At 41.6% G+C, this 22,705-nt stretch overlaps 1 protein-coding gene across 1 annotated transcript; it reads right to left on the bottom strand.

Moving 5' to 3' along the window:
• Nucleotides 1-9,204: 9,204 nt before the first annotated feature.
• Nucleotides 9,205-21,924, bottom strand: alkal2b (ALK and LTK ligand 2b). Its single transcript, XM_047355682.1, has 6 exons — nt 21,374-21,924; nt 20,915-21,159; nt 17,731-17,784; nt 16,177-16,257; nt 11,824-11,903; nt 9,205-9,890 (listed from the first exon to the last, which is right to left on the bottom strand). Coding segments are annotated over exons 1-5 (447 nt in total). The 5' UTR covers nt 21,376-21,924; the 3' UTR covers nt 9,205-9,890; nt 11,824-11,838.
• Nucleotides 21,925-22,705: the final 781 nt, after the last annotated feature.

The following is a 22,705-nucleotide window of genomic DNA, read 5'->3' on the forward strand; positions in this document are numbered from 1 at the left end:
GGATCTCCTTCACTTTATAACCAGTAGAGTCTGGAAACTATTGTTTAATTAAAATGATTTACAAGCCATCCTTTATCCACTTCAAGTCATCCTCTATGCTTTCCAGGTCCACCATCCTTCAGGTTCTTCAGTCCACCCAGGGTTGTCCTCCAAGTGCATCAAAGGTCTTCACTGTTTGTTTTGAAGTAGAATATTTGAAGTTGAAGTCTCCTTCCAGGTCTGGTTCTGCTTGTTGCTTTTCTTGGGGAGTCCAGCTTGATGGGACCAGTCCTCCCATGCTTCTGCTTCCTGAGACCTGTTGGGAAACCTTTGAGATTTTAGCACCAAGGAGGTCTTCTTCATTTCTCTCTTTTAACAGCTTACCCATCAGTTTCATGGCAACCTGAATCCCATCCAGTCTTTTTACCGGGTCATCTCCAGTCCTAGGCTGTAGTTCTCTAATAAGCCTGTGACCTGAACCTGGGTCATTGGTGTCCATCTGAGGTCATCCACTCCTCTAATCATCAGCAGAACAGCTGGAACATCTGACCTTCTAAACACTCATTGGTGATAAAAATCATATTTCTGCTCATATTTACAGTTATTTTGTGTTCAGCTTTGTTGTAGTTCTGTTTTCATCTGATTTTATTTCTCCAGTGCTGTTTTACTCCTCATGCTTGTAGTTTTGTTGTAGTTTGCTGCTATTTTCTGACTCTAAGTTGTACTTTAAGTCTCCTGTTGCCCTAGTTTACTCTTTGCAAGTGGTTTAAACAGCTTTATGGCCAATTTGTCATGTGATGTTTGAGGTGTTTTGCCTGTTCAGCCTCACTTTGATCATATTCTCACATTTTTATTTGATTTGTTTGGAAACATTTCAAATTTTCTTTCTTACGGTGAATGTCAATCTTGTTATTTTCTTGTAGTTGTGTGGGCTGACATTTGTGTAGCATATTTCAGGTTCCATCTTGGTTATTTTTGTCCCTCTGGGCATGTTTTCAGTGAAATCTTGTGACACTGTTCGGCAATTTTTTTTTTTTTGGGCATCTGGTGCTTGACATCAACTCCAATGTTGTTCATTTTGCTTGAGTATCATCACTTTCTGCAAAATCTTAATAGAGGAAGGATTTATTTTACTCTGATACCTCTAAACAATATCCAGTGTTCGTAATAGCTGTCAGAGTCAGAGTCCACCTGTGTGTTATTTAATATCAGCATTGATGCGGTTGTTCTCAGAAGTTCATTGGAGAACAATGGAGAACGACTAGATCATGAAGACCAAGGAACACAGAAGACAGGTCAGGGAGAAAGTAGCCAAGAGGTCCATGGTAACTCTGGAGGATTTGCAGAGATTCACAGCTCAGGTTGGAGAATCTGTCCACAGGGCTACTACTAGCATGGTGCTCCTTAAATAGAGCAGCACAAAGTAGGAAGTTGAAAAAAACCACGTAGAAGACACACCAAACATGTTGAAGAAGATGTTCTGCTAAGATGAGACCAAAATGTAACTTTTGACCTACATAAGTTTATGTGTGGTGAAAAACTAACAATACACGTCACCTTGAAAAGACCATTCCTACAGTGAAACAAGGTGGTGGCAGCATCATGCTGTGGGAAGCCTTTCCTCAGTAAGGACAGGGAAGCTGGTCAAAGTTAATGGGAAGATGGACTGTGCTAAATCCAATACAGTCCTGGAAGAAAACCTGTTAGATGCTGCAGAGAACTTGAGACTAGGGTGGAGGTTCCCCTTCCAGCAGGACAACCACCTTAAACATACAGCCAGAGATACAATGAGAGGTTTTAGATCACGCAGATTCATGTATTAGAATGGCCTACTTAAAGCCCAGACCTAAATCCAACTAAGGATCTGTGGCATGACTTGAAAACTGAAGCATTTCATCCAATCTGACTAAGCTTGACATGTTTTGCAAACAAGAAAGGGGAAAAATCTCAGCCTCTGTCTCTTGTCCAGTTCTACAGATCCAGGATGTCATCATTTCCCATCGCAGCCCAGTTCTTCTGTCCACTAAAACCATCTTGAATCCTGGAAAAATGTGAGAAATGTTGCACATCCATGGAAACGCCCTGCGGTTTCTGTGCGAACAAACCGGGACACAACTGCAGCAATTAGTGATAGACTGTTAACGAACATGTCTCACACGCACAGAAACCTCACCTGCCCACGCCCCCGGGCCGTCAATCAAAGCTCTGCTCCCAGGTATGGGAGCTGTGCAGTGTCTGTGATTTCGTGCCTAAATTAAACGCTGGAATGTGTTTATTTAAAGAAGCTACTGTTAAAGTGTGAGTTTGTGTGTTTAGACGGTAGCAGACCTGGCTGAGGTACAGGAATAATTCATCACAGGTTAGTCATTACCTGCCACAGCTGTTAGTCACCTCATTGATCTTTCTGCCCCTTTTGTTTCTGCTCATATAACTTCAGCCTTGCTGACCTCCCAGCAATGCTGCTCGGTGTAATAATGGAGCTATAAATACGCAAGGCAACACCTGAGACCCAACGCGTCAACAAGAGCAGCATCCTTCGGGTGTTTTACTCCAGAAATCAAAGCCGGCCGTCTCTCAGAGCAGTGCGCTTTCACCCGTCTAAAAATAGGAAGGCTATGAGTGGATGCAGATGAGATGGAGGTTTGAGAATGAGCAAATGGAAAACAGGTGAAAAGACAGCAGGGCGGCCCCGTGCACAATCATGTGGACTGGGAGAAGTCAGGGTCTCTTCCACAGTTATCTCATGAAAAGCAGAACGCTTTGCTTCCCAAACTCTTGCTGAACCTTGCCAGAGTCATCTGGAAATCAGGTGCTTGTGCCCGAACTTCCTCAAAGCAAGAGAGAAAACAGGCTGGAGAGACTGTGACTGAGCAATATTAATGTTAGAGATGAAGTTCCTAAAACTCACATGTTCAAGGGAATTCATTGTTTAGGGTTTTCTCTACTGTTTTTTTAATAATAATTAAGTTTTTCTGCTCACTCTGCACAGTTACAAAAGAAGATCCTAAAGGTCCCCCCCCCATAAACCAAACCTGCAGTAAAATTACCCCAGAGACTCAGAAAACAGGAGCTGGTTATAACCCCTCGCCCACAAAACGCCTTCAATTACAAAATGCAGATGCATACAAATATATACGGTATATAAAATACAAACAACACAAATTAAGCCTGTCATCGCTATGGAGGAATTTCCAGTGTTGCTTTATTTCATCAAGGTTTCTACACAAATATCACAAGCTCTCACCAATGCATTCAGTCAGGTTGAGATCTGAACTTTGACTTGACCACCTGATTCTGTTTTCTTCAACCGTTGTGTTGAAGATCAGCTGCTGTGTTTAGGATCATTGTTCTGTTGATGGCCAAGTTTGGACCAAGCTTCAGCTACTGGACTTACAGTTGACTCTAAAATAAATTGGGTTAAAGAGGAGTTCATAATCCACTTAGTAACTGCAAGGTCCACATCATAACACCTCAACCACCGTGCTTGACAGTTGGTTTGCATGTTTTTCCTGATATGCTCTGTTTGGTTTTCTCCAAATACGATGCCGTGGTGCACGATGGCCAAACATTATGATTAGGAACCGTCTGAAATGTTTTTCCCTTTTGAGTAAGTCTTTCTCTACAAGGATGGGCTAGATGATGATGTCGAAAATATGATTTTAGAAGATCAGTTTAATTATGTCTTGACATAATATGATTTAAAAATGTTTGTTCTGAGTGACCCAGAGCGATTCAGCTCCTAACTGAAGCCATGATGAAGACCACGACTAAGACCCTGACCCTAATTTAAGAGCTTGACTAAAATTCTGATAAAAGCTCTGACTGGGAAACCAGTCCCTGGACTCTGGCCTTGCTTACCCTGAGGCCCTAACCTAAAGATTGTCCACCAAAGCTGATCCATACCAGATCATCACAAGACATCAGAATCAGAATCAGAATCAGCTTTATTGCCAAGTTCATACATACAAACAAGGAATTTGACTCCGGTACACTTTGCTCTTTTGTTCTGTTTTTGCATTACAGAATATACAAATTTACAATTTACAATGTACAATATACACATATCTAATAGAAAAGGTGCATTTGCAACATCTGTATGCTGTTGTTTTGTCCTCTATTGAATGTTCATCAGAGAAACAGCCTGGGGGAAGAAACTGTCTCTGTGGCGGCTGGTTTTAGTAAACAGTGCTCTGTAGCGGCGGCCTGTAGGTAAAACTCTAAACAGTTTATGTGCAGGGTGTGTGGGGTCGGCAGAGATTTTGGCAGCTCTTTTCTTGACCCTAGACCTGTATAAGTCCTGGATGGAGGGAAGGTCAGCTCTGATTATTCTCTCTACAGTCCTGATTATTTGTTGCAGTCTGCACCTGTCCTGTTCTGTGGATGATCCAAACCACACTGAGATGGATGAAGACAGGACAGACTGAATGATGGCAGTGTAGAAGATGACCAGCAGCTCCTGTGGAATGTTGAACTTCTTTAGTTGCCTCAGGAAGTACAGTCTCTGCTGGGCCTTCTTCCAAACAGTGTCTATGTGTGAAGACCATCTCAGGTCCTCAGAGATGGTGGTTCCTAGGAACCTGAAGTGGTCCACGGCCGATACAGTGTTGTTGAGGATGGTGAGGGGGGTGTATGGGGGTGGTGTTCTCCGAAAGTCCACCACCATTTCCACAGTCTTGAGTGGGTTCAGTTCAAGGTAGTTCTGACCGCACCAGTGTACCAGCCGATCCACCTGCTGTCTGTATGCAGACTCATCACCGTCCTGGATCAGTCCAATGACAGTGGTGTCGTCTGCAAACTTAAGGAGTTTCACGGACGAGTCCGATGACGTGCAAGACATGGTGTTGGTTCCAAACTGGATCCATAAAAAAACAGCAAAGAACCAGTTTGGTCTTCTGCAGCCAAAGAGCTAACTTGGTACCACTATCTACACAGCTTGGTGTCATTAACGCTGCAAATGCTTTTCTTATTGTCAACAGACAGATTTATAAATGCCGTTTTCAACATCTCTGAGTGTTTGGGAACTATTTCCAGTCCTCACGGCATTCCTGATCCCTGAGTGCATTTGTAAGCAGAGCTGCAACAGGAGCCAACAGGCTGGTGATATTAAAAAAACAGACGGTGTTTATGAATGGAGTGAGGCATGTGTTTGTAGATTCAGCTGCAAATGAAGATTGTGAGCACAGCTCTGTGTTTCACATTGACCTACATTTCCTACATGGCATCTGATAAGAACGCAAGCAGCAGGAATATGAAGGCGTCTGTTATTTTAGTAATGATCCAACTTAAAGCCCAGATTATCTGACAGTTTAAAACGTTGAGGCTATAAACAAGGAGCTCACATTTTTTTATTTGCTGTTCTCCATGAGTTGGGCTTCAGCTCCTGAAGAAAACAACCCAACATGGGCTGAAACGGAGACAGAACCAGTTCACATTTTCTCAACCTCAACCTCTACCTCTGGTGCCGAATAAATATGAGCCCAAGTTTAGCACTGGAACCCAATATGGCACTGAACAAGTCCAGGACCATGAAGCTAATCCAGACCTTACCTTTATGCAGGGGTCTCAAACTGAACCAAGCCAAATGAAGGTGTGAAAATGTTCTCCTTTGCTGAGAACCCAATGGAGATCCTGGCTTTGACCTTGACTAGCTCTTAGACATACCAACAACTTTACTTAGACCATGACTTTGACCCAGACAAGCCCCCTAGGAGGCCTCTGATCAGCTTTCGGATCAAGGCTGAAAATCAAAAATGGAGCTACATGAAAACATGCTGGAGAACTTGCTGCAACAGATGGCTGCCGACACTCTAACTGCTTCACTGTGATGAGATAAATGTGAGCTGTTGCCAAATCTCCAGCAGAGCTGGTCGGGTGGCAAGGATACACACGCACACACACACCTTTGATAGTTTACTGAATTACAAAAAAATGACTGCGAGCAATTAATGCAGATTGAGCAAATAGACGGCCAAACTGATCATTACCTTGTCAAAATTATTGTATTATAACTATTATAGGTTAGATGTGAGTTGTTACCGAACGAGTTCATGTGGCAACACTCAAACAGGTACAGCTGTGAACATGTTTCTGCATTTCTTTTACATAATTGAAGCTTTTTTTCTGCCTAAAGGTTCTGCAAACACACTTAACATGTGTCCATCATTATTTAGATGTTTCTTAGAATGGAGGTCAACACTTAAAGAAGCATGTTGGCATGGGTAAGGAGGGTAAAGGTTCAATTCAGAGGAAATATTCACTTTAAACCTGAAACTGTCCAGGAGCCAAAGTCAACAAACATGCAATGTGGTTCACCCTGTCGAAGACAAACACCAGCTCCACCAGCAGCAGCCTGCAGTTCAGATCGTTTCCAGCCAGCTCTGCCTCACCCGGCGGCTTGACTCAACTCTTCTTCACCTGCAGGCATGGGCACATCACAGATGGCAGGCAGCAGGTGAGGGCACCCCCTCTGTAAAGGGGGACAAAATTAAATTCTTTAAAACATAAAGAATTTCATAACATAAGGAAACAAAAATCAATTAAATTACTAAAAAGTCATCAAACCATTAATGAAAACAAATTAAAGGTGCCTGGAAATTACAAAATGACAACAAAGAGACACAAAATAGCTAAAAAAAAGTACAGAATTTTAAATAAAACAAATGAAAATTTACACTGTAGCACAACTAAAGCATGAAACAACCCATAATAACTGCATACTACCCCCAAGAAACATCAGTCATTAAACAGACAAAAACTGACATAAAACAACTTAACTGCACAGAAAAAAAGAGACATTATACTCTCCAAGCAACTGCAAAATGATCTAGAATTGCCACAACGAAGGAAAACCATGGTTTAAAACAACCGAACACTGGCCATAAATACATGAAAAACTAGCTACAAATCAGTTTAAGGCATTGCTTTTCAACATGAAAGAGACTAAAAAATTACCAAAAAAAACCCCAAAATTACAACTACTTTAAACTGGTATAAAACCACAAAACACCTAGAAATCCAAAGAAATATCCAAATAAAATGATGACCAACCAGTGCAAAATAAGAGGAAATGACCAAAATATGCTTTAAATGCAATCAAATTGTCATGGCTTGTGAAATGGAGGACCCCAGAATGCAGACTAGCAGGCCGCATGACGGTAAGTGAAAAAAGGATTTAATGAATAAAAAACAAAAACTCACTCATGGAGGAGGCAGGAACAAAACAAAAACAGGCAGGCGAGACAGGCCTGGCATGATCCGAAAAAACAAGACATGAGTATGATCGAGAGAACTAGACATGAGCATGATTTGAAAATGATTCCACGATGAATAACTGAACATGTGTGTATTTATGGAGCGTGACCAGGTAAAACAAGAAGACAGATTAACTAGGTGCAGGTGAACCGAATAAAGTTGATTGACAGGACAAAACGTGGCTTGAGCAGAACGGAAACGCTTGAATACAAACTAACAGAAACTAGAAAAACATGAAAAGAAAGCATAACCAGGAAAATAATAAACAGAAGCATGATTCAAAAACTTAATTGTGAAACAGACCAACAAAACCCAAAAACACCCACAAATCATAACACAAATAGAGCATAAAATGTAATAAATGAAAAAACACTAGAATCTGAGGTCATGCATCCTACAAACCTAATTTAGTTAATTAAAAACAGTTATGAAGACTAAAAATGGACTAAAATTAAAACCTTAGAAAATTTAAAAGTGAACTGGAGACATGTCATGTGCCAGCCTGCTTCAAGTCCTCCACCATCGTCCCTGTTCCCAAGAAGCCAAGGACCACAGGGCTTAATGACTTCAGACCCGTCGCCCTGACCTCTGTGGTGATGAAGTCCTTTGAGCGCCTTGTGCTCTCACACCTAAAAGACATCACCGACCCCCTCCTTGACCCCCTGCAGTTTGCCTACAGAGCCAACAGGTCTGTAGATGATGCAGTCAACCTAGCCCTTCACTTCATCCTCCGGCACCTGGACTCCACAGGAACCTACGCCAGGATCCTGTTTGTGGATTTCAGCTCTGCCTTCAACACCATCGTCCCAGTTCTGCTACAGGAGAAGCTCTCCCAGCTGAGTGTGCCCGACTCCACCTGCAGGTGGATCACTGACTTCCTGTCTGACAGGAAGCAGCGCGTGAGGCTGGGGAAGCACGTCTCTGACTCCCTGACCATCAGCACCGGTTCCCCCCAAGGCTGTGTTCTCTCTCCTCTGCTCTTATCCCTGTACACCAACAGCTGCACCTCCAGTCACCAGTCTGTCAAGCTTCTGAAGTTTGCGGACGACACCACCCTGAAACCTCACGCCACAAGAACAGTTTTTTCCCATCTGCCACCAGCCTGGTTAACAAAGCCCGGAAACCACACTGACACTCTCCCTTTCCCCCACACCCCCCCTTTTTTTGCTGACAGGACACTTGTAACTTGTAACTCTATGTGTTACATTAACGCTCAGCTTGGACTCCTGCTTTACTTGCACTGCTTTACTTGCACAATGATCACCTGCACTGTTGTATTGCTCTTGCATCTTATACTGCTCTATATTTACTCTCACTCACTTAAAACTGTGCACATATATTTATATTATATTGTAGATATGTTTATACTGTTTAATTTGTACTGTATTGCACCGACTACGCCAAAACAAATTCCTTGTATGTCCAAAAACGTACTTGGCAATAAAGCTTTTCTGATTCTGATTCTGAAGAAGATCATCCTAAACACTAAATCACCACAAACTAAGGAGTCTAACCATCAGATCTGACCTGTTAACCTTGCATGTATATGTCAGCCACATACTGGGTTGAACTCTACAGAAGATTATGGACACAAACGTTCAGTCAGGATTTTCACAGGGAAAGACTAAATTAAGGTTTCATCTGATTTTCAAAAAATCAATTGACTGCTCAACCAAACTCAAAGATTGAGATTCCAGCAGCGAAATTATAATTCCATCTCAAACCAGTTTGTCACTCAGCACGCCTCTCCCAGTAGCAGCCGTATTAATTAAACTGGAAGGAATCTCTTTGACGCCACGGCAGGAAAACCTTCCAAGGACGTGACGCCACCAGCAACATATCATTACGTGGATTCTCCAGTTAGACATGAGTGGCTCTAAGGATGACGTGAAGTTCATCACAACCAGCCAGGAGCAAATAAAGTGCATCTGCCTTTTAGCTTTTCTTTGATCAGACTTGAATAAAGAGTCTCAGTTTGGTATCAAATGTGTGTCTTTATTTCAGTATGTACATATTGCACAGAGGGAGGCAGCTTGAATAATATAAATATATACTGGAATAGCTCTATAATTATCAGCTACTTTAATGCATTAAGAACCAATGAACACATTATGGATCCATCTGTCCTACAGCTCTGAACAGTATGTGAAAAATTGCTCATGGTCCATCGTCCAAAATAAATCAAACACTGATAGAAATGTCCCAGGTTTGTTTCCAGAATAGGCAGCTCCATCAGAAACTGGCAAAACCACAGGTTTCTTGTTGCTGTAGCGGAAAGCACAGCGGTAGTAAGAAGTAAACCTTGGTCAACTAAAGAGACAAAAAGCCTTGGTGTCAAGAATTCAGCGGAGTTCTTTATGTGAGTACAATGGTGGAAGATTCAGTTAATCTAAGCCGCTAGTCCAAGCGAGTGATGAAATCAGGCAAACTACGTCTACTGGGCTGCAGGAGTCTTTGAAGGAGGTTCTCAGATCAGTCAGAGTTCATCTAAAGGTGGCTAAAAGGTGCCGTAAAATTCCAGAGAATTCTTAGTTGCTGGAAATGAACAGCTTGGTCTTTGGTTGCAGGTTGACATTGAGTTTCTGTTGGGTTCATAACTTCTACTGCTGATCATCAGAGGGGATGGACCTGGATTATGATGCCCACTTCCTGTGAAAATGCTGTAGAGAAGAGACAGAAGAAACAGGGAAGATAAAGACCGCATTGTGCTTAACCAAACACTATGAAGGCCTGAAATAACAGACCTTGATTTCAGGAGGGTAAACAGATACCAGAAAGAGGACAGATGCTGTGTAAACATAATCTGTATTTACCCTTAACTCCATCTCTACTCCTAAAGTTCTAATCTCACGTTGACTCCACCACTTTGCTCTATCCTGACTTTACATAAAAAATTTGGGGCAGCATTACCATTAGTGTAAGACTAAGCAAGCTATTCTCAATTGTCTTCGCTCCACACAACTTTAATTTTAGAGAACATACTGGAGACCTCATCTTATGAGTTTAAGGGTTTAGATGAATCTACAGACTGCAGGTGCAGAAGACCTCTTATTCTTTGGCTTTTACAAGTTCTAAACCACCTCATTTCAGCTAGTGGCATTGACCGTGCTTCAGGACTAGTAGTTTCACCAGGTTCTAAAAGGGTCAAATTTCATTGCCATTTTAGGGCCAACCATGGCTAAAACATGATTTTTTTCACAACAAATTGCAAAAATAATATATTTCAAATAGGAATTTAACGTTATGGTTATTCCCAAAGAGTTGTTGGCTGAAGACCTGGGATGAAGAAGAAGAATTAACTGGTCTTCCATCAGGTTCTGCAGGATTGTTTTTGTTTAGCTTGGTTAAATCTGACATCACCATTTGGAGATATCTTCAAGAGAGCTTAGGAGATTTTTATATCTGAATGATTCATGGAGCATCAAGGCTTCCTATGTGAAAAAAAAAACCCGCTGATCTGACAATAGCCAAAAGTTCAAGAAAAGTCCAAAGAAAAACTGAAAGACCTTCAGAAAGCCTGAAGAACTACTGATGAAGACGAATTAAGAGGTTTACAGGAAAGTCTGGCTGCTTGGAAGAAATGAGGGCTGGATCAAGATAACAACTCATGTGTTATAAAGTGAACAATGTTCTCATTTTTATTGTATTCTGTCATCGCTAATGATGCTGCTATGGATGATGGATGATGCCACGTCTTTTCTCACACTGCTGGAACATTTTCACACGTGCATTGGTCATTACATTTATTTCTCTGTCATTCTGAGTAACTGTTTCTCCCACGAACACCAAAAAGACAATCAGAAACCTTGAGTTTAATGGGTTTTGGATGTGTGCGACCCAAGGTGATACAGTTACACATTTTCTTCACAAACACTTGATGGTCTACAAATTGGACTGATCTCTAGATACAGAAGAATCTCCTGTAATGTGATTTTATTAAATTGTTTTATCACCATCAAGCCTTGGTAGTATTTTTAAATCAAATTAAGCAGAAACCTTTTGGTTTGGTTGACAAACAAAGGCAAACAAGTTTTAGGACAGCTACATTCTGAAGAGGAAATGAATGTTCTTGTCATTTGCAGATTTTTGACTTGTAAAATTTATTTTGCGGCTAATTTCCAACATTCTGTCTCTTGGGCATTTGTTATGTGCTTAACAAAATCTGTATTTTGCAGAAAATGTTTTCTTGTGGTCTTGTGTTCTCTGCTCAATGGGCGGTTTGCCTGCAGCACTGCAGGCATATCAGGAAAAGATGTTAATCCCGTGTTTGGGTTGGTGTGTGGTTGGCAACGCTGGGCAAAAACAAAACGTTATGTGTGGCAAAAATGCTTTTCTTCACCTTTAGGAAAATACAAAAGCGTTGTTGTCAACAGGGCCTTAGCCCTAAAGCTCTGAACATTACTGTTTAGGATTAGTTGAATTCCATCATTTATCCGTGAGACTGATGTAGCTTTGGTTTTACCTGGCATGACATTTGAACTCTGCGCATCTGGCAGTGAGATAATCTGCAGTCACGCTCCTCCTCAGGGAGTCTGGATGATTTCTGGATGTATATTTTACTCTGTGTACATGAATGTTGACGCTCAGTCTTACCATCTCGGGGTCTGTTTATCTCTCTGCACAGCGAGGGCTTTTGGCCAGTTGAGTCAGCAGACGAGCACATCTTTTATAAACTGCAGCAGAAGGAAACAACAAAGCATGTTTATGTGCGACTGAAAAGCAGCTTCTAAAAGCAGACACGACCTGCAGCTCCAGCATCATGAGGACCCGGGTGTACCTAGCCTAGCTCAGCACAAGATAATACGTTTAGCCTGGAGCAATGCTGTCTGACTTGAGAGATGTTGAAAATAAAAATAACTTATGTCACTACAATGCTGCAATTACTACCTTCACAAATTCTATGTATTAAACACCAAACATTCAAATGTTAGCGTGCAATTCATTTATTTAAACTTTGATTTTTGTATACCTGGATATACAATGTCTTGTGAAAGTAAAATCTAAAAGGTTTGGCATTCACTGAGCCAATACTTTGTAGGACCAGCTTTTGTTGAAGCTCCAGCTGCAGGTTTTTGAGGTTAATGGTCTTCCAGCCCAACGTGTTAGTTCAGGTGGACATCTCTGTCCCAGTAGGTTTGCATTTATGCTGTAAATTTTACATTTTCAGATGTTAGATTGAACAGAATTCTATTATAACTTATGTTTTGCAGTTTGTGGTCGTCATGGGACAAAAAGTAAGAAGTTAAATGGGTTTGATATTCTCAAAGAGTTAATATTATAAGGATTATGTCAGTCTGTGTCTATCTTTACAAATTCCTGAATTAAAAAAACACAAAAAATATTCTTTAAACATTATTTTCTTTTTCAAAAAATCAGTGATTTAGAATGTTAAGTCACCTGAGCAACACAGAGATGATTTACAGGATTCACATGACTGAATCAGACAAGTATAAATCCCTGGTTGGGTTGTAAATCAATTTGTACAGTCAGGTCTGTGTTGTTTAGCCATTATATGCATGGCACATTAAGTTTCATCTGTTAATGCACAATGGCAACAACACCTTGTGGTGAGGTTATGAAAGCTAAACTTAAGTAAACAATTTCCCACCAGTGCAGTCTGACAAGCATCAGCTAACAACCTGTCAGCAATATGTAAACAACCACTAGACAAGTTTGAACCTTCCCAGCTCCTGTAACTTTCACATTTAACAGAGGAAAATTTAGTTGCTCACACATCCAGATACACGGGTTCACAACTGTGCAATTGTTGGGACAGTCATAAACAATAATGCATTTCTGGGACACTCAATGACCATTACAGTATTTTGTACTTCACAGAAGCTTCAGATAATTATGAGACAGCATGATGAAACTGGACATTGGTCCCCAATATATCTTCATGCTATAAATGCCTCTTTTCCACGGGCTAGTTTTAGGCTCCGCAGGAGAAGCATAGAGGACAGACACTGCTGTCTAGACTGGTGAAGCTCCAGAGTTTGCCTGAAGAAATTACAATTTTGGGCTTTATGAGGAAGCTTTTGTCTCAGCCATGACAATAATGAGGAGAGGCACTCTAAAATGCAAAATTGTGGATTTCTGACCGCTGTGAAGTGAAGTAGGATGGATATTAGATTTTCATGCTCCATGGATTCAGTGGGCTCTTCCTCCGGTTTGACCCAATGCAGGCAGTCTGTTTACGGGCAGCTGCTTTCTGCCTGCTCCTTCCTCCTGCAGACGCTGGTTCTGTTAAGAACCGTCAATAAATGTCCGAACCAAACACGCTGATATTGTTTTGTGTGTTTCGGGGGAAATGTTTGTGTATCTGAACAGCTGACTGTATATGTGATCAGCTGATTTAGGATATTTAAATTCGGTTTGGTTGGGGTGTGGAGTTGGTGAAAGAGTTGACAAAATTCACTGAAATATTTAAACTTTTTTTCTGCAAGCTGTATGCTAGGCTTTGACAGTAGAAGGACACTGTTAAGTCAACCTACAGGCTGAACTTGGTTGTTTCGTGAAAATATTTCACATACAGTACATTAAAGTTCTTTATTGCATTAAGGCAATCACACTGTCATGGTCAGGTTTAATATCACTTTTTCTTATTAATACAAGTGAGTTTCATTTGATTGATTTGGTTCAGGAAAATACTTGGAGTAGTTAAGATATCGCAAGATTGTACTCACTGCTTTCACTTATCCAGGACCGGGTTATAGGGGCAGCAATCTAAGCGGAAACGTCCAGACTTCCCTGTCCCTAGACACTTGCTCCAGCTCCTCTGGTGGAAGCCTGAGGCATTCCCAGGTCAGCCGAGAGACATAGTCCCTCCAACGTGTCCTGGGCCATCCCCCTAGGCCTCCTACCGGTGGGACGTGCCTGGAACATTTCCCGAGAGGGGCGTCCAGGCGTCCAAATGCCTGAGCCACCTCAGCTGATTCCTCCGATGGCCGAGCTCCTCACCCTATCACTTAGGGAGTGCCCGGCCATCCTGCGGAGGAAGCTCATCTCAGCTGCTTGTATCCCGGATCTTATTCTTTCAGTCGTGACCCAAAGTTCACGTAGATTGACTGGTAAATTGAGAGCTTTACCTTTCGGCTCTGCTGTCAATCTTCCACTCCACTCTCTCCTCAATTATGAACAAGACCCCAAGATACTTGAAGCAGGAACACCCCTCCAATCCAGGGAGGGCAAGCCACGCTTTTCCGGTTGAGAATCATAGCCTTGGACTTGGAGGAGCTGATCCCCATCCCCAGACCCCCTTCTGCCCTTGGCTGCTCTTAGAAATCCTGTCCGTGAAAGTTATGAATAGGGCTGGTAACAAAAGGCAGCCTTGCCTGAGTCCAACAGCACCGGAAGCAGGTCCAACTAAATGTCTAATAAAGGGCCCTTGACTTGTACTCCTGGAGCGTCCCCCACATGGAACCACGAGGGACACGGTTGAATGCCTTCTCCAAGTCCACAAAACACATGTGGACCAGTTGTGCAAACTCCCATAAGCCCTTGAGCACCCTGTAGAGGCTGTAGAGCTGGTCCAGTGTTGCACGGCCGGGACGAAAACCACACTGCTCCTCCTGAAGCTGAGGTTCGACTATCAGCCGGACTCTCCTCTCCAACACCCTGGCATAAGCCTTCCCAGGGAGGCTGAGGAGTGTGGTCCCCCTATAGCTGAAACACACCCTCTGGTCCCCCATCTTGCAAAGATGGTCTGCCAGTCCAGAGGCACTGTCCCTGACTGCCACGCAATGGTGAATAGGTGTGTCAACCTCTTCAACATCGCAAGTGATGTTGCAATATACAAGTATTGCAGTATACAAGTTACATCACAAGTATATTTCAAGTTTTTTGTGTTAAATTATTAAAATTACTTGCAATGAGCATACTATCTCCACACTGTGCACCAGGCCTAGGCAGTAAAAGAACTTCGCCAGTTTTTTTATTTTGATGATGCATAAAATAAATACTTAAAGTTTAGATTATCCTCTCTAATTTTGGTTTGGATGTGCAGGATGAACTGTGGAAACTTCAGCAAACCTTTAGGTTTCTAATCTTCCAGATGTAGATAGCCGTTTTCTATGGGTTTCCAAGCAACTTGAGGCCGTTAAACAGGAGAAGCATTTCTAGAAAAACAGTTATAAGCAGAGATTTAAGCTAATATCTATCAACTGGATGAATTTGCGATGCTGAATATCTTCATGTACAGACAAAATGATAAGATGATCCTCCCAGAGACATGCACATGTAAGGGCACACATGAACTTGAACAGATATTTCTATCTACACATTCACCTCCTCTCACTCCCAAGACAAACATCAAACTACATGCATGATTTAAAATCATAAGAATTGCAGCTGTTGCGACACGATAGCAGCGTAATACAGTGTGACTGTGTCCTAAAACATGCCTTATCTTGTTCTCTATCTCGTTCTTCCTGCAGTAACATGACTTCCTAGCAAATATTTAGCAACCAGTCAAGATTTAGAATTAAATTTAGATTTAATCTTTTGCAAAACGGGGACATTATGGACGGTACTTTAAACATAAGTGGTTTAATGGTTCTGGTTCTTTGAAATGGGAAATCCACTAATTTAGTGCAGTTTTCCTGCATTGTGAGCCTAAATTGCTCACATTCTTTAACATTGTTTCAGGTTTTATGAGGGCTTTGAAAACACCTACCTAAATAGTTTTTTTCTCCTTCTTGTTAAGAGATGCAATCTGGTATCTAACTTGGGTTTAACTGTCAAACAAATCCGAAACTCTTCAGCTGGATTAAACATTCTCCTGATTATTGCTTTGAAGCGTTAGTTGACTATTACTGTCAGGGGAATTTATCAATGCAGCAACTGTGCAAGCATCATCCTTTGACAGAGGGTTTTGACTTTTAATTCTCAGAATCAGTTTGAGCAAAAAAATCAACAAACCAATGAATGGGCAGTGTTGTTACTTACAGGCGGGGACAGTGCAGTCCCTGGTATTGTTGTACAGTCTGTGGAACTGTTTTTGGCACTGTGGTTTGAAGTAAAGAGGACCTGAGGGCATAAAAAGGCACACATCAGTTAAGCTTTGCTTTGCAGCAGCCATTAATCCTTTGAACATCGTCAGCATCTGTGACTTTAAACCACAACAGTCAAGTTTTTCCAATCCCGACACATGGTTTTGTCTGATAACAGCTTGCTGCACTACTCTGTGAACTGCTTGACCATTATGTGTTGCTTCATGACTATCAGGGAACTGATTTAAACAAGCCTTTGAGGAGCTGTAACCAATACTGGCCAACTTTAAGCATTTCAAATAATTCTAAGTTTCACTTTTTGATCTTTGAACAAATGTTTTTGCCTTATGTGTGTAAAACACTTGTTAGAGTTTATTAGGTTTAAGTTCATGGATAATTTTTAGCATTCCAAGACACTGATGATTAGACAGTACCTGGTGTTAGGATTAGAAGAACATTGTTAGTTTTAGTCCTTTGATGCATTTAGCAAAGTTTAGATATCAGAAGCTCTTTAATTGGTTTATAGGAATTAAATGTTATGGTCGGAATTATGATTATTAATGGTGGGCATTAGCTGTTTGTAATGGTTTATTGATTGACTGACTAAAAACACTCAGGTGTAGGCATTAGAAGCACTTAATTGTTTAGATAAAAAATTTGAGAGTAAAAGAAGTCTGTCAGCTTTAAGCATTAAATCAGTGGTTAGGTTAAGGAATTCAAACCAGGATTAGGATTAGTACTGGTTATGTTGGGGATTACTGAGATAGATGCGCCCGTGTTGCGTGTTTGCTAGACCCAAACACAGTAAGGAAGTGGTGCTGGGTAGAAAGAGACACACTGTGAGCTGTAGTTACACCTCGAATGCTAAAAGCGGATTCGGAAAGGAATCTGTGTTAGAAATAGACCCGAGACACAACCAGGGTGGCATACAGAAAAGACAAGAAGGAATGTTGATGATCGGAGGGTTTGAGAGCTTGAGACCTGAAAGGAACGATGTCTGAAGAGAGAGGTGAGTGGATTTCCGTTTGAAAACCAATCCTTCTGGTCAACTGACCACTATTTGACAAATCTGTAGCCTCACTTGACTGATTTGATGCATAAAAATGCTGGTTACAGTTAATAATTAAAATACCATGGTCATTATTAGTCTTTAGTCACGTTTATTGATTTAAGGGATAAAAATACTTCAGTAGGTTTAGGTATAATGTACACTTGTTTGGGTTTAGGCAGTAGAGGTACTTGCCTAGCTTCAGCCTGTAGTAACGGTGCAGAAATCATGACAGTTCCTGTACATCATAATGAGCTCATTTTATTGCGGTGTTCTAAAGGATGCTCTAGTAGGAAGTCCACCAAAGTTAGGTCCACATAGAAAGTTATTTAATAGCAAGGGAGTGGGAACCTTGGTGTGTCATAGAGACTTTTTTCTTCTGAATTAGAAAACAAAAGCATATAATTTCTTAAGAACTAAGGTTTTCACTGAGAGCCATGGCTAATTAGATGACAGTCATACCTGTTAGGTGTATGATGAACTTTTCCTTGTGCTTTGGATCGCTGAGGTGACGCTCTGAAATAAACCAAACAAAGTGATCAAGGATAGGAACCTAATGCTGCGTTTTTTATTTAACATAAAGATGTCTTTTTAATCTTAATAATGGGTTCAGACCAAGCCTAGTGTGCCACCTTTTTTTTAAAGTTTTGATGCCATTCCATCATTATAGACAATCAAACACTCTCTGGATTGAAGTATTTGCCCACACAGTGTTACTATATGTTTAACCCAGATAGCAAAGCATGATTGGACAGGATGTGGTTGAGAGTTTGCCCTTACAAGATTAGCTGTCTCCTTAAACTTAGACTTGAGCCCAATCTAGCTTAAAATGTACAGAAAACACACATCAGATCCCAACTGCTGATCAGATGCACTGATGAACCTCAATAAAAGCAGCAGTTTTGGAGTTAGCACAATGCCAAGATGGGAGGATATCAACAATGAATTTAGAATACCAACTGTTGCTGCCCTCAAATCTGTAAGTACTATGAACCAATTTATAAACTATTTTTCAATAGACTGAAAGATTATTCTGAAGTGGAAACAATTAAGAGAGTAAAGAGTGAACATCCCAGGAAATTCAGCCCAAGGTCAGGGTGTGCAATGCTCAGAGAAACTGAGCGTTGAATTACTCATCCTTACGGTTTCCCAGTCTGATGACAAAATCTTATTTATCTTCATCAATATTTATCTTTACTGAAAGGTCCTGACTGCATCAGAGTTTTAACTAAATGATTTGTTGTTTTAATTAACAATGACAAACTTGCAACTTCATTTAGGAGCATTCCTGAGGATCCTCAGGTATTGTGCTGTGAGGAAGTGTACATTTTCTTTTTTTTTTTTTTGTATTTTGAAGAGTTCATAGTTAATAATTCAACTTTTTAAAGGACTAAAGTAATGTTACTGTTCAGTTGCTTATTTTGCTTGGAAAGTAAAACTTTATTAGGGGACTAAGATGCATAACAACTATACAAAGGTACATTTTGCTGCACATCAGCCCATCTGAGCATACAGTAGGAAGCCCACACTATAAACAGTATGAATTCAAATGAAGACAAACTGAGATGCTCCAAATTCCCTACCAGGCTTCACATGTTAAAGAAAAATGTGAGAAAAAACTGAAACTGACAGAAAAACCCCCCGAGGAGCAACCTTGTGACATGGCCATGCAGACACAGCACGTGTCTGCTTGTACAACAACACGGCTGCTTCAAGAGGAATTCCTTCTGATTCCATCCCACGAGGCATCTTTAAATCCAAAGGTCTCAGACATAGATGATCTACTGAATGGAGGTCAGCTGTGGTCTGCACTTTATGGCATTTATGACTCCTAAACAAACATTGTCACGGGGCATTAAAACAACCAGTGAGTCAGAAAGGTTAATGATCAGCACCCTGGACAGAGACGGCAGCCATCACACTCCTACACATGTATTTATCAAGGTGGACTCAATAAAAAATCTAATAAAGTGCTCTAATTAGGTGTTTCATTAAACTATATTTCCATCTATTTGTAGAAAAACTGAAGAACATCTTATTGTGGACAGAACACTTCTGTATTTTAAGGTTCTGCGGCAAATTGGCCTCAAATTGAATGAGATATGCTACATATCAAGCAATGTGGTCACAGGGTCACCATTAACATTAATATATGACAAAAAGCATTTCCAACCATGCCTTGGTACTGTGTGTTTCAATATGTGAGAAAGCCATAGTTGCTTCTGCATACTTTTATCTGACTCAACAGGGTGATATTTTAGCTCCGATTATTAAATGTGGAAGAAGACCCAAATCGCCCCTTTAAGATGGGAAGAAACTTGTTTAAATGTTGAAGAACCACTTGGGAACCAAAAAGGATCAGCCTGCCATGAACTGGAGATGCTGGAACACCAGCTTCACATTCTATAGTGAAACAAATAAAACTTCAGCAGGCACTGTGAAGGTGCTGACCAAGGGAGAAGACCACTGCTCCAAAATGGACACGTTCAACCTGAGCTAAAGTCTGCAGCTGCACATATGGTACAAGCCAAAAACCTTCAGGAGAAACGTTTGATGGTCAGACCAGACATAAGCTGTTTGGTCACAATGACAGGAGTACTAAGAACACTGTAGTAACTGTCAAGCATGGTGGCGGTACCATCTTGGAAAGGGTATAATGTGAAGAAAGTCTACCTCCAAATTAAACAGCTTCACCTCAGATCAACAGCTAAATGGTTGAGATTCACACACAGTTGGGCGTTCCAACATGATAATGACACCAAAGACTTCCTAAATGGTTTTGAAATTGATAGAACATGGTTCTGGAATGGCCTTCCCAAAACTCCAGTGTCAAACCTCTTGAAAATGTGGAGATTTAGCCTAAAAGTTGGGTCTTTGACTGGACACCGATTCTGCCAAGAAGAGCGGTCAACTAACCAGCCACAAGGATGCAGGGAGCCACAGTTCTCAAAATGTGGGGGTAGATAGTTTTGGTAGCTCCTGGGCTGCTCTTTGTGGTACTTTTTGTATCAATTTTTTCCAAGTTAAACACATGTTAACTGTGATATAGAGCTAATCAGCACCAGAAACAAAGAGAAGAACCCTCAGATCACAGTGCAACAAGTGCTGGGGGTTCGAGTTCAGTTTGGCTCTGAATTTAAGGATTGGCTAATTGACTTGCTCAGAGAACAACATGGCAGCATGATCACCAAAGGAGTTTTTTTTTTTTTTTCACCTGTGCACCTAAAAGAAAAGAATGGTTCAAATAAATAATTTCAACCCTAAATTAATATGACCTCCATGCCCCTGATGAAGGGATTGAAGAGAGACAAGAGAAGACGTTTTGAACTAAACGTGAGAGATCCATATTTCCACAGTTTCTGCTCCGGACTGTTCAGACTTCTCCAGTTGTGTTTCTTTTTAACTCATAAAAAAGAAAAGTTTTGTGTTCATATACTTCATCAATTTTAATAGAAGATTAAAGTTACAACTGTTCTGCAAAGATCAGTTAGGCTTTAAATGTTTCCAGAAGTCTGGACTATAAAGATCCTCAATCTGAGAACCATTTCAGGGAATAAAATTGCATGAATTTGAATTAAAGCAACAGGTCATTCATTAATGTGGTTCACTGAGTTTAATACCCATGTATTATACTGACTGTACTAACCGTGGTTGGACCTGCTCGGCCTTTTTGGACCCGCCACTTCGTGCCCGCTGAACCCCGCCGGGCCCCTCTTGGACCGACCGATCAGCTGCACCAGGCTGTGGCGGTCCCTGCGCCCCTCCGCCCGTGGACGGGGGCCTCTGTGCTGGGATGCAGCGTGGCAGCTTTCGGGGGTCCTCAGCAGGATGAAGAGGAGGAAGAGGAGCGCGGACAGAACCGAGTGCCGCGGCAGTAGCATCACTGCGGACCTGCAGGGGTCCAACACAAGTTCTCCAAATTAAACTTTGATTTTCTAACATCTAACATTTGTCTGTTCTAAAATATAGATTTTATATTCAATGTTTTAAATTTGAAATCCTCTGCTGCGTCCTGACAGAAACTTCTGCAGGAAAATATTTAGAAGTGACAAAAAACTAAAAAAACTTCTACCCTGCCAGGCATCTACCGACTTTTTGCACTTACATGGATTCATGTTTCGGGTCCCGATCCTAAATTCTGGTCGTATTTCAGAGATGAAACGTGATTCTCTGACTCCTGATGAGGGCTCTCCAGTAGCGGTCAAGCTGGCACAGTTACCTCTCCTCCTGGGCTCTTGGCGCGGCTCAGTGCGCCTCCTCTCCTGCACCACGGAGCTCTGCTGTCTGATCCCAGATTCTCCTTCCCGTCCCTCAGGACCCGAACTTACCACTTTCTCTCGTGTCTCTTTGACTTGTTATCCCGGGTTAGTCTGGATCCAAGCCGCGTGCCGTGCACCGAGTCCCGGTGTCATCTTAGAGTTGCGCGCGTGGCGGAATCAGACAGCTTCATCATCATCATCATCATCATCATCACGAGAATGATCCGGTTCTGCACGCTGCAGCTGGTAAGGATCCGGACCGGGTCATGCCTCTGGGCTGCAGAGGGAGAATAAATCAGTCCTGACCTGTGGGACCTGCAGCTCCGGCTGATCGGTTACTAATCAGAAGGTTCCGAAACAATCTTCCTCTGTTGAAATAATCCTCCGTCTGCTCTGCTCTCCACGCACAACTCAACTCCAACAGATCACGGAAATGAGGAAGAGGAGGAGGAGGCTGGAGGAGGTGCGTGCATGTCTGCGTCGTGCACACGCATTAAACTAAACGTGCACGGCAGATGACAGAGTGACAGCAGAGCTTCCTGTAGCGGCGGTGCAGCACCCCCTCTCAGCGGAGAAAGTGGAAAATGGTGATTACTGGATCTTTTAAAGTCTCCTTGCAACTTCTACCGAGGGAAACTGTTTTCCCATTCTCCCATTTAAGTGTTAGAATGGACTTTGACTAGGCCATTCTAACACATGAATATGGTTTGATCTAAACCATTCCACTGTAGTTCTGGCTGTATTTTTAGGGTGGAGGTCCCGCTGAAAGTTGAACCTCCACCCCAGTCTCACGTCTTCTGTAGTCTCCAGGTTTTCTTCCAGGATTGTCCTGAATTTAGCTCCATCCGTCTTCCGAATCCACTCTGACCAGATTTGCTGCACCTGCTGAGGAAATAGTTTATTCAAAGGGAAGTTCAATGCAAGCGTTCGGCCAAGAAGTTTGCATGCAAGACAAAATATTACATTTTGTTGTATTGCTTTTCATCCTCTTCACAATTACAGAACATTTTCTGTTGTTCCATTACATTAAGCCCCAATAAAACTGATAAAAGTTTGTGTTTGTAACAGGATGAGGGGTGTATATATTTTTGCATGGTTATGTATCTCAAAGTACACCGGATCTATGTTTCAGATATAATGATAAATCAATGGAGAATATATGTGCTGTAGGTTGATTT

This window comes from Girardinichthys multiradiatus, chromosome 24 (assembly GCF_021462225.1).
Source record: "Girardinichthys multiradiatus isolate DD_20200921_A chromosome 24, DD_fGirMul_XY1, whole genome shotgun sequence".
Taxonomy (NCBI): Eukaryota; Metazoa; Chordata; class Actinopteri; order Cyprinodontiformes; family Goodeidae; genus Girardinichthys; species Girardinichthys multiradiatus.